The sequence below is a fragment of the Camelus bactrianus genome, chromosome 7 (genome assembly GCF_048773025.1).
Source record: "Camelus bactrianus isolate YW-2024 breed Bactrian camel chromosome 7, ASM4877302v1, whole genome shotgun sequence".
NCBI lineage: Eukaryota > Metazoa > Chordata > Mammalia > Artiodactyla > Camelidae > Camelus > Camelus bactrianus.
In genome coordinates this window covers 9,706,315-9,722,892 of record NC_133545.1, presented here as the reverse complement: position 1 = coordinate 9,722,892, position 16,578 = coordinate 9,706,315, and the positions used below count along the sequence as shown (strand labels likewise).

Below are 16,578 nucleotides of genomic sequence, written 5' to 3'. Positions count from 1 at the left end.
AGCAGGAGCTGGGTCAGTTCACTGGGCTGGGTGAGGTGGAGGTTCTAAGTCAGCTCACAGACCGAGGGGCACCAGAACACCAAGGAGACAGTTCAGACTCTTCTGGAAAGAGTGGCGGAGGGCAACAGGTCATGGGAGACAGTGGTCGGGTCCATAAGAGTCCGCAAGCCCAGCAAGAGATTTCAACCATCACACAAGCAGTTTCAGGGAGAAAAGGAAAATGCAGATGGGAAAGAAAAGATGGACCCTTGGATGGGACTCATCCAGCCAGTGCTAGAGCGTTTCCCTAAAGACCTCTGTGTCTCACTCCTTCACTGCCACGTGGAGCCTGGCGAGGAGAGGTGAGTTATCTAATGTCACGCAGCCAGTTGGTTGTAACTACAAGTTAGGGGAAACTGCTGTTCACCTGTAGGATTCAAGCAACGGATCTGCTGAGTTTATGCGCCTCACAAAAGGTTGAGTGTGACTTGCCATCAAGTGCAAAGATGAAGTAAACAGGATACATACAGGCAGATTGCCTTTGAGAAAGTGAGAGGAGCTGGCAGTCAGACTCATGGAAATGTTAATAAGCAAGTTTTAGTGATTGGATTGAGCTTGGCCAGGCCAACGGACTGGAAAGAAATAAGGCGGGGTGTTTACAGCCATTCACTGTCCTTACACTGCAGGGACTTAAAGAACTGGAGAGTCCGGGGGGCGGGGGGTGTGTGTGTGTGTCTGAAGGGGTGGCTGTTCAGCTTTAGGGGAGAAGAGGACAAGAGAATTGATGCAGAGAGACTGGGCTTCCTCCTTGGATGAAGAACATGACCGGCCCAGCTAGAGAACAGGGTTGTGGGTCATTACACCTCCAAGTGATTGGGCTATTTCTATTAAACCACAATTGCACCATCTCCTTCTCCTTGAATAATACTGGCATTAAATAAAAGGGGGAAAAGATGAAAGAGGAGTTTTCCAGTTGACAATCGAAGAAAATGAATGTATACAGTATTTTTTTTTTCAAAATTTTAAATTGATTCTGGGGACACATTTTAGTTTGCTGGGTATGAAAATGTTATTTGAATGTCACCAATTCAAATAATTAAGAGTTACAGAAAGTAACAGAAAAGTCAAAGTAGCATGAGTAATGGGCAAAAAGGCAAAACAGAGAAGTGGGCAAGCTGGAATGTCGTGGGAAGTTTAACTGCCTGCCATTGATGGGGGCTCAGAACCCCAGATTATATCCCTGGGTGGCTACAGGAGTGCAGACTGGGGCGAGGGTGCCAAACTGGGAAGAAGGATGCATGGGATAGAACCAGATGGAAGGGACAACATAAACAGCAATAGAGAGAAAATGTGCACCAGAAAGGACCGTGGAATCTCTGTGGGTGGAAATTCCATCCTTAGACAATAGAAGGAATGTACTTGAGGCAACTTGACTGGCGTAATGAGACTAAGGAAGAAATAAAATGTGAAAGCTTCAAACGAAGATGCAGAAGCCAGAGTGCTGGGGCAGAAGCCGGCTCCTCTGGACTTCCGTGGCTTACAGATGACATGCCCGGGCCCTGCAACCTGAGGTCAACTGGACTTTCTCTCCGCCCCAGCCATACTGCCAAGTTCTGTTCATTTCTTCCCAGCATTGCTCAGGGTGATGCTCCCCTCTCCTTCCCCTAACACCATTTTAGTCGCAACACCTCATTCCAGGACGCCGGCATGACATGCCCCCTGGTCTCTCTGCTCCCGGTCTTTTCACCTGCGATCTTTCTCGAAGAGTGCCTGATAATGATCTCACAATGACTGTATCCTGTTCACTCCTCTCATGAGTTACCAGGTGATAAGGCTTGTCAGAGCTGGACCCACCCTTGCCACCCAGCTCCCCCTCCCTCCTTTTCTCATGTGACCCCTTAAAGATGCTCCCCCTCCCCCCGTGCCTGTTCCTTTCACGTACTCTAATTCCCTTCCCAGTTTTGGAATAGGCAGCTTCCTGCTCCCTTTTAGCCATGTCCGCTTCTCCTTTTGTCTCACAACGGTGTCCCTACTCCTTTTTAAATCAAACTACTGAGTGTTCAAACGTAGGCTGAGGGTCTAAGGAAGGATTCGATTCTAAATCTAAACTAGATTACACCCATCATTTCATCACACTCACTCCCAACTTCTGACTTTCTTTCTCATCTGCCTCTAAAGCTATCAAAATGCATCACTTTTTGTATCTATCAATTCTTGGAGTTGGCACCTCCTATCATAGGTGACATCCTGTCCAAAGTGTATTTATTTTGCAACTTTGGGCAAATACTCAAACCTCTCTGAGTCTCAGATTTTCACCTGTCAAGTGAATAATACCCTTATAGGGCTGTTGTAAGAGGAAATCACCTGTTAAAAAGCTAGATGCACGATAAGTGCTAAGTAAATGGTTACCACCATCACTGATGTTTTATCTGAGGACTAGTTTCTGAGTCAAGTAAGTAAGCTGTTTCAGTTCCTCCTGTGGTCTCAGAAAACGTACACAAATTTGGCTCTGACTGATAGCCCTTTACCTAGTAGGGCTCCTTCAGGTTTTTAGATGATATATTGGGCATTCAGGAAGCAAGACTCCTCTATCTGCCTACGGTGAAGTGGAAAATAGAGCAAACTCAAAAAACCCTCTCAGTTAAGGCATTCTTAGGAAATCATTGAAACCTCACTGACCTCCTCTGTAAATTGGGATGATGAGAACTAATTTGCACAATAATTTGTCCAACCTCCTCTCCAGACCCACTGACCCAGTTGGGCTGGATCCTTCCGCACCCAGCGCGTCTTCCTGTTCTCTCCACCTCTGCCCTGAGCCGTTCCTTATCAATCCAGTGTCGTCTTTCCTTCGGCCCCATTTTTCTTTCCTCTGTTGGCGCCTCTCCGAGTCCATCCCGAGACCGCTTTCCTTCACGCTGCACACTCTGAGCGATCTTGTACGGCCTCCTGACCTCAACTGGCGTTTTCTGTGCTGACGCAGCCCGATGGCCACCTGGAGTCTCCCAGGCCCCAGCGCCACGTTTTTCTCTGAAGATTTGTCCCCCCAAGACAACCACAGGAGCGACAGCCCCTGCATCCACACACAGAGCGGCCCCCTTCCCCGATGTGCGCTCCACCCCCATCCTTTCTCAAACAACAGCATTTCTTAGTTACCAAAGTCTTTGTCCTCTTCTCTTTCTCTTTGATTCCTTCCAACTAATTTTCTATCACATCACAATGATTCTGACTCGTAAATATTTCTCTACTCTGGCTCCTTTCTTTCCCTTCCTCGAAGCCCGTCGTCATCTCTCACTTACACTCATTCAGCAGGCTTGCCTCGTTTTCCTCCATCTCTTCCCGAAGCCCTCCGATCTTGCGCTCCGTGTGTCTTTCTAAAACACACATTTGGGCAAGTCATGCAGGTGTGTTAATGCCAGTGCCTCTCTAATCACCCGAGGAATACACCTCAAGCATCCCAGCATTGAATCTGAAGCCTTTCCCACCGTCCCTCGCCAGCCTCATCTTCTGCCACAGCGCCTCCATTGGCCTCTCCACCCAAATCCAGCCACTCTGACCTCCCTGATCATCTTTCCAGTCTCAGTGACCTTCCACTCATGGTGCCTTCTGCCTGAAATACCCTTTCCTCCCTTCTCTGCTTATCCAAACTCTCCTCTCCTTTGGGAGTAATGCCTAGGACTCCCAGGCTTTCTTAGCTCCCACAGACATGGTTGCTGTACCTGTCCGACTTCTGCCACACTTTGTCCTCGTGGCTGGCCCTGCACAGCATGGCCCGCCTGTACTATAACTGGTCATTTGTGTTGTCAGCCTCCCCAACGAGATGATTAGTTCCCTGAAATCTAGAAAGACATTTATCTTTGTGTTCACCCAGTGCCGTCAGTGCCCGTAAGTCCCCATAAGTCCCCATTGAATGATGGAATGAACGTCAGCCTCCATTTCTCAGGACTTTGTGATGAAACTCAAATGAGAGGGCATTTTTTGAAAGAACATTATAAACCAAATTACAACTATGAGAACCCTAAATCTCCCAGACTGTCCCTGTAGCCTAAAATAACACCACTTCTGGGTGAATGAAGATTTTTCACTTCCAGGAAATCAGACTTACGCTTTTTCAAGACCACTTAAGACTTGGAGCGAAATCAACAAAAGCCAAATAGTCTTTTGCAGCCTGTTTTTCTGTGTTCTCTTCATGCAAATGAAGCTAAAATACGCATTTCAAAGTACATTCTAATGGACTCTCAGAAATATATAAATAACTCATATTAAAAATTTGACTAACAGGAACAGAAAATATAATACGAATCTGACAGATTTTAGAACATTTTTTTGGACCGGTGTGGAGCCTGTATGAAGGGTTATAATGGTAGGAGGGAGGAATGTACTAAATGAACAGGATAATTCAGGAGCCTGAACTGTAAGAAAGCTGAGCAGAGATACAGAGGTTGACTCCTGGCTCCTGGACAGTCTGCTTAAATTGCGAAGCTCTGGTGGATGTGGACGTCGCTAGCAAAGCACTGCAGCTCAGGCTGCCAGGTTTAGCAAAATACTAAACAAATTATTTGTTTATCTGCAATTCAAATTTAACTGAACATCCTGTATTTCATCTGGCAAACCAAGCTGCCACCCAAATGACTTTAATATGTTTGAACCTGATCTCAGTGGCTCTAGGGCATTTTGGAGAAAGAATGATCATAGGCTTTCATACCAGTAAACCCCCAGAATAGATTAAGGCCGCCGTGAGACCGGTGGTGGATTGCCATCTAGTGGAAATATCATGGCAGTGCATGCTTAGTTGGAGGCGTAGACAGGGTGGGGTTTTTTCGTTTTTTGTTTTTGGGGTTTTTGTTTTTGTTTTTGTTTTTTTTTTTTGAGTTTGCAAGGAAGGATTCTGCTCTGGCCAACCTGCAATCTCTGCAGTTACACCGTTGGAGGGTGACGACATCAGGATGGGGGTGGTAGGGGGGAGGTTATGTGGGAGGAATGCTGAAATTCACTTGCCCTGGGGTCTGAGAAGACCAGTGGCCTGGCCATGGCCCTCCAGCAGGCAAAGTCTGCTCCCTCCAGCCAAATCCAAAACAAAAGCGAGGAAGCACAGATCCTTCCAAATGGGGACGGCTCAGAGGGAGGTGGGATTACGAGGTTCTACAGATGTAATCACAAATAATTCTAATATGAATGAAAGAACTCATCCAAAAGGTAACAATGTGGCTACAAGCTCAGATTTTAAAAGGACTAAAAAGGATTTAAAAGTTAAAAGGAGGCATGCATTGGAATTTTAAGGATAGTATCTCAACGTGTGCCTGGAAGAAACTCAGTGCTGTGAAATGTTAATGACTAATCCTGACAGTAGCATTAGCGATGGTAATAATAAAACCAGACTTGGAACAGAAAGAACGAGGAAGAAATGAATGTGCTGCTCGAGGCTGACATTGTGAGGTCAACGTATAATAGAGAGAGAGCAGAGCCACTTGACTCTTGCTTCAGCCTGTCTTCTCCATAAAGGAAAACATTCTAGGAATTAAAACCGTTGGACGAAAAACACAGTATGGTCTCAAACCCCAAACAGAAGTCTTATAGTTGATTTAAATCATTATGTTTCTTCCAGAGCATACCAGGAGAGGATCCCTAAGATTTAATAGAGGCAGTTGTCCCAACGTTCAAAGAGATGATTTGTAGACACTAAAGGAGACTAAATTTAATGGAAAACTCTTATAAATTTCCAGAAGAGATTATTGAAAGGTGGTTTGTGAACATTTAGATTAAAAATAATCATAAAAGACAATAGGGGTTCCTTAAGAATGAGCCATGCCAGACGAATCTCAGTATGCTGTTAGGTTTCCAAGAATGTGAAATGATTAGCATGCTACAAAGAGAATATGTTTCAATCTTGGTGAGTCCTACAGCAACGTTTTTTCCCCCAAATCCTTTTCTAAAATCCTGGAGATGGCAAATGATGGCCCTGGATGATAATACAGTTAAGGAAGATTTTCAGCTAGTTTAACTCTACTCAAAAAAGTGCTCACTAGTAAAGTATTTTCAAGGAGGTATGTCAAAATGTTCTGTACTTACTTATATCCTATTTACTAATTATCAATGACTTGTTTATAAAATGTATAAAACATACTGAACCAATTTACAGAGAGAACAAAACTGCAAAAAATAAGGCTAATTTATATAAGGACGTCAAACTATTTTTTTAAATAACAAAGGATGCTTTATTACGTGTTTCCTATGAGCCAGATACTGTTCTGTGCTCTTGATATGTATTCACTCACTTAATCCTCATGATAATCCTATGAAGTAGGTATTTTCTTATTCTCATTACAAATGAGGAAGTTGATGCTTGGAGGGGCTAAGAAACTTACCCAACTTTGCACAGCTGAGAACTAATGAGTCTGGCTGTATATGAGAACGGCAAAGAGGACCTAGAAGACCAACACTCTAAGGACGTCAGACTATCTCAATGATCTCAATCATGGGCTAAAATTAACCAAATGAAACTGAACAAGCAATGTACATTTTCGTATATTTAGACTCAAAACATCAATTCTCCAAATGCAAAGTGAGAGAGAATGGTTTTAAAACAGCTTCTATTGAAATAACCTAGGAGTCCTAGTTGACAAAAAGTTTGTCTTGGACCAAGAATGTGAACTGGCTGAAAAAAAAAATTCCTCCCCAGACAACGTTAATCGGAGAGAATGTGTATTTGGTGGTGGTAACCGTTCCACTGCACGATGCAGGTGACCAGACCGCAAAGTGAGGTTCAGCGCTGGCACCCCTCTTAAAAGGAACATAAACTCATGTGCATTGGAAAAGAGGCGTCTAGGGTAGTAAAAGTGAGAGCGAGCAAGGAGGCTAGGGCTCTGAGGAACGACATGCAGTCCTCAGGTTTGGTGATACTAGGTTCATTCTTTGTAGCCCATGGAAAGTAAAACTCAGATCAATTAAACAATATTGACGTCCTCCTAGCAGAAGAAAGAACTTCGTAATAATTAAAGCTTTAAAAAATTCTATAGGTGCTTGTGTGAAGGAGTCAGCTGCCCTCTTCTCTAGAGCCCCCACTGGAGAATCGAGACCCAGGGACCCTCCCTCAGGGGTGGGATCGAGGTCATTCCTGCATTTGCCAGGTGACTGGGCTCGTCAGCCTCGGATTCTACGCTTCTGAGAAGTTTTCTCTATTTTTCTCTGGTCTACCGTACATTCTTAATTCTCAATTCACTCATTTTGTTTGCAGTATACTGTTAGATTGTCTGACACTTTTAATCTGATTGTTGCATATAAAGTCCAGCAGCTTCAGGTCTTGGCTGTAGAGATCTGCTGTTTGCTATCCATACAAAGGCACTGCTAGGCTGAGTGGCCGAAGCTGGAACCAGCTAAGGTCTAGAGGAAATATCCAGTCTCCCCGTTGGGCTTTGAAAGCAAGAGTACGTTGTAGTGACTGATGGCAAGAGAGGAAAAACGGCACATAAGGAGCAGTAATCCTCCTCGGCCCCCGTTATGGGAGAATCTTTTCCTCTGTGTCTGTTTTCAGGCTGCTCATTTCATGGGCTTCAAGAGACAGAATGTGAAAAAGAGAGATGTGAAATGCGTATTTTAAAAGACCCAGTTACGTCATAACACAAGACATTTCATACTTCAGTGTGTACATTCTAATTCCTCGATGCAGGCTGCTGAAACCTGGCTAGTACAATCCTTGTGAGGCAGTCAGAGAGTGGCTAGGATGCTAGAGTGAAACTACTAAATAGTGCTGGTCTTTAAAATCCTACACAGATACACGGACGTGTGTGTTGTGTAGCTGAGAAGTTTCTTCTCCATTTTCAAATATTTTTCCTTTTCAGTTCTTACAGGCCATGACTCCAGAACTACTGTGATGAATATAATTGCTTATAATACACATTTTGGGGAAAAAAATGTGTATTTTTCAATAATCATAGCATTTGGAGGTCCAGACTGGCACCGCCCCCCTATATACCCCTCAAATGCACGGTGGTTTGGATAAGCGGTTCTCAAATTCTAGCTGTTTGGACACTGCAGGGCCATCAAATGTGAGTGCTTTGTACCTTTAGATGTCTCTCTCTATATATACAGATACCTACCTATCTATCTATCTACATAGAAATAAGCATCCTGTTCTTGGTGCTCCCACTTCTCATTCCTAACCCATCCCCCAAAAAAAGAGCTCTGGGAAAAGAAATCATGGTTCACAACCCTAGAGTCGTGACCTGAAACAGCCTTGGGCTTCTCATAATCCTCTCCCTGCAGGGCCCCAATTCCAGAGAAGGGCCGGTACTCGGGTTTGGTTCTGGATTTGGGACGAGAACATGGTTTCACGGCAGGACTGAAGACAAGGCCCAAGATAGCATCTCCTTCTCCAGCAGGAGAGGTGGGCCCAGGAAGGAGGCCCAGGACGCCCAGGACCAGAGCCGCAGCTGGTCAGCCGCGAGGGAGGCAGTGAAGGACGTGGAGCGCTTCGCTTAGCTCGGTGAGTGGGGAGACACAGTTACGGAGAGAAACCCGAGAACAGACTAATTTACTGCCGACAGTGGACATGCTGGCTCATCTGTGTAGCAAGGAAAAGAAACAACACAAACTGATATAATGTCCAGAGGTCACACGGGCCCTCCTCTTTCTTCAGGACCACAGCCTAGAGGTGTGGGCAAGGGTCAGGGCCAGCCCTCTTCTTTCTCAAATCCGTGTCCAGCAAAATGAGCCCACAAAGGGGGGAAATGTCCGACTTCGCCCCGTCAATAGAGGCCAGTCTTTCCTGACACTTAGCCGCCGTCTCCTTGGCGTCGGTGGTGCCCCAGCCCCTCCGGCAGGGTGGCCTCTCCCTCCTGGGCCCACGGCTAGGGGCTGGGGCTGTCCTCGTCATCCTCCTGGCCCTCCTCAGGGGCTGAGGGCAGCTCCACAGAGGCGGCCGGCAGCCCCTCCCGGCCCTTGCTGAGTGGGGGCCCGGGCCCCGGCCTGGCCCCTTCAGGCACCCGGGCGAGGCCGGGGGAAGGCTGGCAGCCCAAAGCCGGGCCATAGGGGGCCGCCAACAGATCCGGGAAGTAGCCATCACCTGCCAGGTGGGCGCCCAGAGCTTGCGGGCAGAAGGGACCCAGGAAGGGCAGGTCTGGCAGGCAGGGGTCATTCCAGGGGACTGCACCTGGGGAGTCAGCACAACAAAGATGAAGTGGGATGAAGGGAAGCCACCACGTTCCAGCACGCCCCGGGTCAGAGCCCCTCCCTGCTCCACAGAAACCCCGGGTAGGACCCAAGAATGAGGCTCCCCTCAGGACCAGGCCACACTCCCGAGTTCGGGTGACAGTGACACAAAGTGGACCGTGGGTGGGGCCGAGTGCCCTCTCACACAGGCCGGAGGAGACTGGGGACCCTCATCTTATTCCCCCTTCTACGGGAACTGGGTCTTCAAAAGATGGTCACTTCCAGGACTTCAGAGGTCCAGTGGCCCGTCAGACGCCATCTACTCTGTGCCAAGGCTGGCACCCCTCCCCTCCCTGACCCTCGCCAGCCCCCTAAGGCCTGGGAGTGTTATCCCCACTTCAGACTCTGGGACACTCAGGGGAGCGCGTGACTGCTGAGTGGGCCTCCCACCTCTGCTTCCCTCACTCCAGAGCTCTCTAGCTGACTCTTCCTCTGCTCTCCCGCCTCTGAGAAGCTTGAGAACGTCACAAGGACCACAGCAGACGAGGGGCAGTGATTCGCTCAGCCCCCGCCTGGCCCGGCCTTCCCTCCAGCTCCTGAGGGAGGCTGTCTCTCCCATCTCACTTTCCTCGACCTCAAAGCGCCCCAACTCACCCATGCTCCCAGCGGGTGGCTGCGGCAGCGTCTGCCCGGACGGAGGGCCCTGGAAGCCGCCCTGGCATGGGCCCCCGATGGGGCCATAGGACCACGCAAAGAGAGAGTCTTCTGGCAGCGGAGGCGCCAGTGAGCTGGGCGTGTGGAAGGGGAAGGGAGGCAGGTACGGAAACTGGGGCTGGGGCTGCTGGAAAAGCGGGGGCGGTAGGGCCTGGGAGAACGGGAACGGTCCCGGCTGGTTGCTTTGCTGGTAATCCTGGGGTTCCAGCTCCTCCAAGAATGAGCAGGCGGGGGGTGGTGTGATGCTGTGGGGGAAAGGACTTCATGAGGCTCGGCTGGTAGCCTCATCTCTAGCACGTGGCAGGCGTCCCCTCTCCTCCCCTCCGCATCTCTGTCACCCCAGACATACTGCCTCTTCTTCCTCTTCCTGCTCCGAGCTTCTCACCCTCCCTGCTCTGCTGCTGTGACAGCCTACATCCTTCCCACCCCTGACCCACTTACACTTTTAACCCTCATTACGTTTACCCCTCCTTGCTCCTCCCAGCTCACCCTCTCCCCTCCCAAGTTCCATCTATCTTTCCTCCTTCTGTACATCTCCCGAGATAACTCAAGCAACCAGCCGCCTCAGGTCGCATACCTTGTCCCCCACGACCCACAGGGGCCATCCTTGTGGCTGCCGTCACTGCCTGGAGTGTCCAGCAGCAGAGGCATCAGCTCAGGGGTTTGGACGGGGCCAAGGGGAAAAGGAAGGTTGGCCCTTCGGACAGGTGGGGGGCTGAAGAGTGGTGGGGTCACCGCCACCCTCTGAGCACCCTCACTCTGTTGGGCTGGGGTCCGCGTCTGGTCAGATGTCAGCACTGTGGGGGGCTCTGGGAACAGAAGTCAAAGAGAGGTCGTAAGAGTAAGAAAATGGGGGTGCATGCTTGGCAGTGCCAGGTGGGAGAAGTCCAGAATGCCCAGGTCCCCCCACTGGACCAAAATAGTGGAGAGCTCTGGCCACTCCCGTGTCCATCAAGAAAGAACCCTTTGTCCCTGCTGCCTTCCGCGCTGCCATCTGCCCCAGACAACCCTTGGAAGGTGGTCAGCTCACCTGGAAGGGGATCCAGAGGGGGCTCCTGAGGGAAGGTTCCAGGCTCCGGGTCCGCGCGCACAGCAGGGGCCAGCTCAGCTGCAGAACTGGAGGCAGACAGAATGATGACTGTAGCTCGAGTGGTCCCTGGATTCAGACTGGCGCGTCGGACTGGAAAAGGGCCAAGCGTGGCCACCCTACAAGGCCCTGGCCACTTCCCAACCCCACCCAGCCCAAACCCCTCTGAATAGTATCCAGCAACTCCCCAGGCCCAGCCTTCCAACACTTTCTCCTCCTAGACCCCAGGATCCCAGATTAGACCCCACTTCCTACCCACGAGGAGGGGCCAGGAAGAGCAGAAATTCTTACCCACACTGGTGGCTGGCAGGGGTGGGGGCAGGGCCTGCAGGGGTGTCCTTGGTCTCCTCATTCATCTTCTCCACTTTCCGCCACTTTGCCCTGCGGTTCTGGAACCACACCTGGAGGGGAGACACACCTGCAGGGCTTGAGAAATGGAGGAGAGCCTGAGGCTCCATCCGGCTGCCCCGCGATAGCTCCAGGACGGTAGGAGGTCACTGCACCACCCTGCCTCGCTGCCCCTCTGTCAGGTTGGGTTTCTTCCTGAAAAGGTTCATCTAGATGGCCTCCGAGGCACTTTCCTGAGGCTCGTCTCAGGCTCGACCTCAGCCCCGACTCGGGAGGGGCTGAGAGCTTGCTCGGCTTCCCCGGAGTCCCAGCCCTGGGCTCCCCTCCCCACTGACAGCAGCCGGCCAGCCCCCTTTACCATGATGCGCTGGGGCGTGACCCCCACTGTCTGGGCGATCTCCCGCCGCTTATCGCTGTCCGGATAGTGGTCTTCTTGGAAGAGCCTTTCCAGCTCCTCCAGCTGGTCTGGAGGAAGAAAACACTCCCATGAAGACGAACACCAGGGAGCAGACAGCAGAGGAGAGAGCCTTCTGGATGGGACCACTGTCCCCAACCCACGGCCTTCCCAGAGCCTTGCAACCAGGTTCCCCACTGGGCGGGGGCCCCTTCTCTCTTGGGCTTTGTGGCAGGGGACTGTGTCATGTTTTACTTTTCTGCCCCTTCTAACGTGGGCCCAGTGTCACTTTCTGACGAAGCAAGCCAGCCTTCCCCTCTGAGGGTCAGAAGTCATGGCCCCACACAGGTTAAGAGAGCATCTAGCCAAGGTGATGTGCCAGCTAACCACACTCCAGTCTCCTGGGGCTGCACTGTCTGGTGAGCCCACCTTGCCCAGACCCCAGAGGTCCCCTCTCACCTTCAGGGACTTACCTGAGCGGTAGAGGGTTCGAGTCTTTTTCCGGCCTTGGCAGGTCACTTCTGGAGACTTCTTCTTTGGGTCTGCTATTTGGTTGTTCTGGGCTAACGTGCTGAGGAGGTTGGCCAGGTGGCAGGAACCCCGGCCGGACCCACAAGGCACGGGGTTGTACATGGCCCGTGCTGAGTTAGTGACACTGGGAGACGACGTGGAGGCCAGACCCCCAGTGTTGGGCTTTTTCTGCTTACCTGGGGCTGGAGAGGAGGGCCTCTTCCCTGCCTTCCCCTCTCTCACTGGGAGGGGACACCCTGGCCCCTGAGGCTGGGGTCTTAGTGGAGCCAGAGTCCTGCCTCTGTGGGGAGTCCCCGGGCCCAGGGGCTGGCACTCTCTCCCAGCATCAGCCCCACCTGCTTCTCCAGGGATGTCCGATGGTGGCTTCTCCCCGGAGACAGCGTGCAGGAGGGACACGTCCTGAGTGTGGGGGGCTGAGCTCTGCAGTGGTTCCTCCCCCTCCTCCTCCAGCCTGGCTGCCGGGGGCTGGCCTCCCCCTTCTTGGCCTGTGGAGAGCCAGCACCCACTGACCTCAGCACCAGAGAAGGAAGAGCCCGGTCTACCAGGACATGCTGCCTCCCGCTGGGCAACTGGTTTCCTGTTTGACCTAAAGCCTTAATTTGTCCACTTGTCGAATGGGGTAATAATTCCAGGCATACCTTCCTAACTTGGCTACTATGAGGATCACATGAGATCATCCTGCAACTTTGAAAAGTGCAGGCGAATATCTGCAGCCATGAGGGGGCCTGAGCTCACACACCCAGATGGTGGGGGAGCAGTCCTAATGTGGAGGGTACGTACCCCTTATGAGTCCCCAGTTTCTCCCCAGACACCTGGGATGTGAGTTTGAGGGACCAGAGTCTATTCAGGTGTTTCTAGGGGACACAGATTGGGGCTGGGGGTGGACTGGAAAAAGAGAGAGAGACTGACTGAGACTGCTTCTTTTCAGACTGGATCTTGTCCCTGCTGCAGACACAGGTGTCAGTGCTTAGAGCAAGGACACAGCGGGACTGGGTGGTCTCCAGGAGTCCAGGCAAGGACATCAAAGAGGCTAATAGAAACATACAGCCTCACCTCCCACAGAACTCACTCCATCCCTGCCCACCCTCCTCACCCTCTTCCACACCCCCGTCCTCCTCCCTGCCAAGCAGAGCCTCACTCAGGGGCCTCAAGCCCAGGCCCACCCTCCTTTTACAGGTAAGGAAGTGTGACCCGGCTGGCATTGAGATTTCCTGTCACTCATCCTCCAAGCTTGTGTGTCCTCTGAGCCCTGACTGATTCATTAGGAGGTTACTACGTCCCAGGCATTGTGCTAAGCACCTTTCGTAGATCGGTCCAGGGAGCAGTATTAATATCTCATTCTAACAGATGAAGACATACGGATTAGAAAGGTGAGTAATTTGAAACAAGCAACAAAGTCCTACTGTACAGCACAGGGAACTATACTCAGTACCTTGTAATAACCAATAATGGAAAAGAATCTGAAAAAGTATGTATGTGTATGTGTATATATATACACATATATATATATAACTGAATTACTTTGCTGTACATTGTAAATCAACTATACTTCAATTAAAAAAAGTTTTGTGATTTGCCCAAGATCACACAGCAGTTGCCCTTGGTCCCTAGATAGAGTTCTTCCCAGGGTCACAACCCCTCCCCCAGTCACCTCCCGACTTACTCATGACCTCCAGGACCCTCTCAGCTCAAGGAGCTGCTTTATCATTTCTAAGTTGGAATATTTTTTTAATGGATGCTAACGAATGACTAAGAGCGAGTGTTTTTTGTTTGGTTGGTTTTGTTTTTTTAACGAAAACTGCATGAGCTATAACGTCTTTAAGGAATGACTTTCTACCAGTGTGTCAAGAAAGACGTAGGCCATGAGCCACGGTGCTTTGTCAGACTGTTTCCCAGCGTAGAAGCCGCTGAAGAGGGTGAGCAGGCCTCCACCGCAGGCGTGAAGCCGCAAGGCCGGCAGGTAACTGGGAAGGAGGGCCAGACTGTTCTTCAGCATTTTAGGAGAGCCGGTACCTAGCAAACCTGGTACGCAGTAGGTGCTCCATAAATGTGACGTATCAGAGTGATAGACCCAGGTAAGAAAGGTGATGGGTGTGGGGACCTCGAGCAGAAGCCTGGGACTGCTGTCCTTCTCTGCATGCAGAGAGATCGGAACCCCAAGGATGGAGGGCGCGGCGTAGTGGGCTCCCTGGCCCCTCTTCAGCCGCCCCACCCCAGCCCTACCCAGCCCCTTGGCCTGCTTGAGCCGTGGGTCCCAGCCTTCCAGGCCCCCCATGCGCACTCACCCCGCGGCTCCTGGCGAGGCTCCGGGGTGCTGGGCTCCATGGCCTGGACTCACGCGCACGCGGCCGCGGGGCCGCCCAGGCGCCGCCTAATGAAGCCTCGCGGGCGGGCAGGTGCGCAGAGGCGCACGCGACCCGGGAGCCCGCGCCCGGAGCCGGCCGGCCTCTGCCTGCAGCCTGCTGGGCCAGGCCCACCCGGGAGGGCGGTGCGTGGGGCAGCTGGGGGGCGGGGAGGCCGGGAGGCCACGCCTCTTCCCGCCCCCGCGCCCTCCCCCGCTCCCGAGCGGGGGCAGGTGTGCGCTCAGCCCCTCCCCGCGCTCGTGGAAGCTGCACGCGGAGCGTGGGCAGGAGCCGTCCCTTGGCGTTGCGGGTGCGGAGGCTCGCCCTCCAGAGCTAGGATCAATCCAGGGCCCACCAGCACCCTGACTGGACTTGCAAATGGACTTGGTGACGGCTTTGGCCTTGGAGACCCGGAGTCCTTGAGTGGGAACTGTGGAAGGCAACTTCGGGAGCGGCTTATCCAGGGAGCCCCAAACCCTCACCAAGGTTTCCCAGCTGCTCACTGAGGTTTCTCCAAGCCTCAGGATGCATGAGCCCCCAAGACCTGATGGAAGGTCCTTAGAGCACAGTGCTGTCCTTGGGTGATGAAAGCGACCTGGAAGAACCCAGGTTAGAGGGTGAAGCCGACGGCGCAGACTTCTTGGACGAGACCCAGATGCACGAGTACCGGAGGCCACAGGTAAGTTGGAACAAAGCTCTAGCTGGTCCAAGTTTTGTCGCTGTGTTTCCACCCACTTAACATCACTTTTACTCCCTAAGAATGAAGGGGAGTCCCATGGAGATCTCACGCGCATCATCATTGTGACTCCGAGTTCACGGGATGTTTCTTGCCTTCTTTATAAAATAACTTAAGAATTTAAAATTCTCCTGGCCTCTTCCCTCCATCTGCCCTTAAGTGGAAGGTGCTGGCCAGATTGAAACAGGTGCTTGGCGCTGCGGGTGGGGGAGGGTGAGGGCCAGAACATAATCCAGGTGTTTTGCTTTTAGGATTTAAAAGACTGGACATCACATGCTTTCATGCTGTAATTACCTGTTGGTACATTTTCCTGTGCTTTAAATTCCTTTGAGGGGCGTGGTCTACACCTGTGAACTCTGGAGAGTTGTAAGAGCTTTAGTTCTTTCTGAAACGTAAAAATGTAAATGAATTAACTCCGTTTGACAAGGTCATCAGAATTCCAGGCATCTGATGTTTCATTTTGATTCCTATGAAACCAATGTTGCCTGATAAATGAGGGGTTTAGAAATACGGCCCAGTATTAGCTAGAGGTGAAGTTTTCTAGGCCATGTGAGCAAGGAATGGTGGGGGGGGCGTGCACTGAAGTCGATTTCTGTGTGAAAAGTCAGCACCACATGGAATGCAATGGTCTGCTTGATTAAACAGCTATAGGACACCGACTGTCTGGCACTGTGCACAAGTCACTTCCTTGCTTGCAGAAGCTTACTGGCAGGGAGGGGATTAGAACAATGACAGAAGGCAGTGGACAGTGTCCCTTCATGAGGTCAGTGGCGAGTTAGAATGCACAGAGGAGCGGGTACCTCTGCTGGGGGTGGGGGCGGGAAAGGCCTTCTTGGAAACAGTGATAAGCTGAGAGCTGAGGGTTAAAGGAGAGGCAAGTTTAGCAGGTCACAGCCCTGCTTAAACCCTGTGGTGGCCCCTGCTTGCCCCTGTCATAAAAACCATGCTCTCTAACTGGGAGAGGGGTCTTTTTTCCTCTGAAGTCTCAGCTCACCAGCTTCCGACACCCAGGTATTCTAGTTTTATCGTCTTTTTTGAGCTAGTGTTTTTCAAAGAGTTTCTTAAACCCCCTGGATCAGAATTTCTTAACAAATTTGTTTAAAACATGGCTTCCAGGCCCCATCCCAAGAAATTTTAATTGGTAGGTCCAGGGAGCCACCTACAAATTGTAACAAGCCCCTCAGGTGATTTTTATTCACGTTAGAGTCTGAGATACCCTTAGATCTTCAAAAACAAAGTCAACTAAAACCATCCTGGGGACGGGAGTGGGGGAAGGGGGTGGGGGGGCCTGCTTGGGGGGAAG

General features: G+C 51.1%; 1 protein-coding gene across 1 annotated transcript; it reads right to left on the bottom strand.

Annotated features, from left to right (window-relative positions):
• Positions 1 to 8,471: 8,471 nt before the first annotated feature.
• On the bottom strand, positions 8,472 to 14,472 carry NOBOX (NOBOX oogenesis homeobox). The gene is made up of 9 exons (XM_074367870.1): positions 14,035 to 14,472; positions 12,978 to 13,051; positions 12,140 to 12,774; positions 11,529 to 11,737; positions 11,216 to 11,325; positions 10,868 to 10,953; positions 10,415 to 10,646; positions 9,778 to 10,082; positions 8,472 to 9,124 (listed from the first exon to the last, which is right to left on the bottom strand). Exons 1-9 carry the CDS (start codon positions 14,470 to 14,472, stop codon positions 8,823 to 8,825), a joined length of 2,391 nt encoding a protein of 796 aa, XP_074223971.1. The 3' UTR covers positions 8,472 to 8,822.
• Positions 14,473 to 16,578: the final 2,106 nt, after the last annotated feature.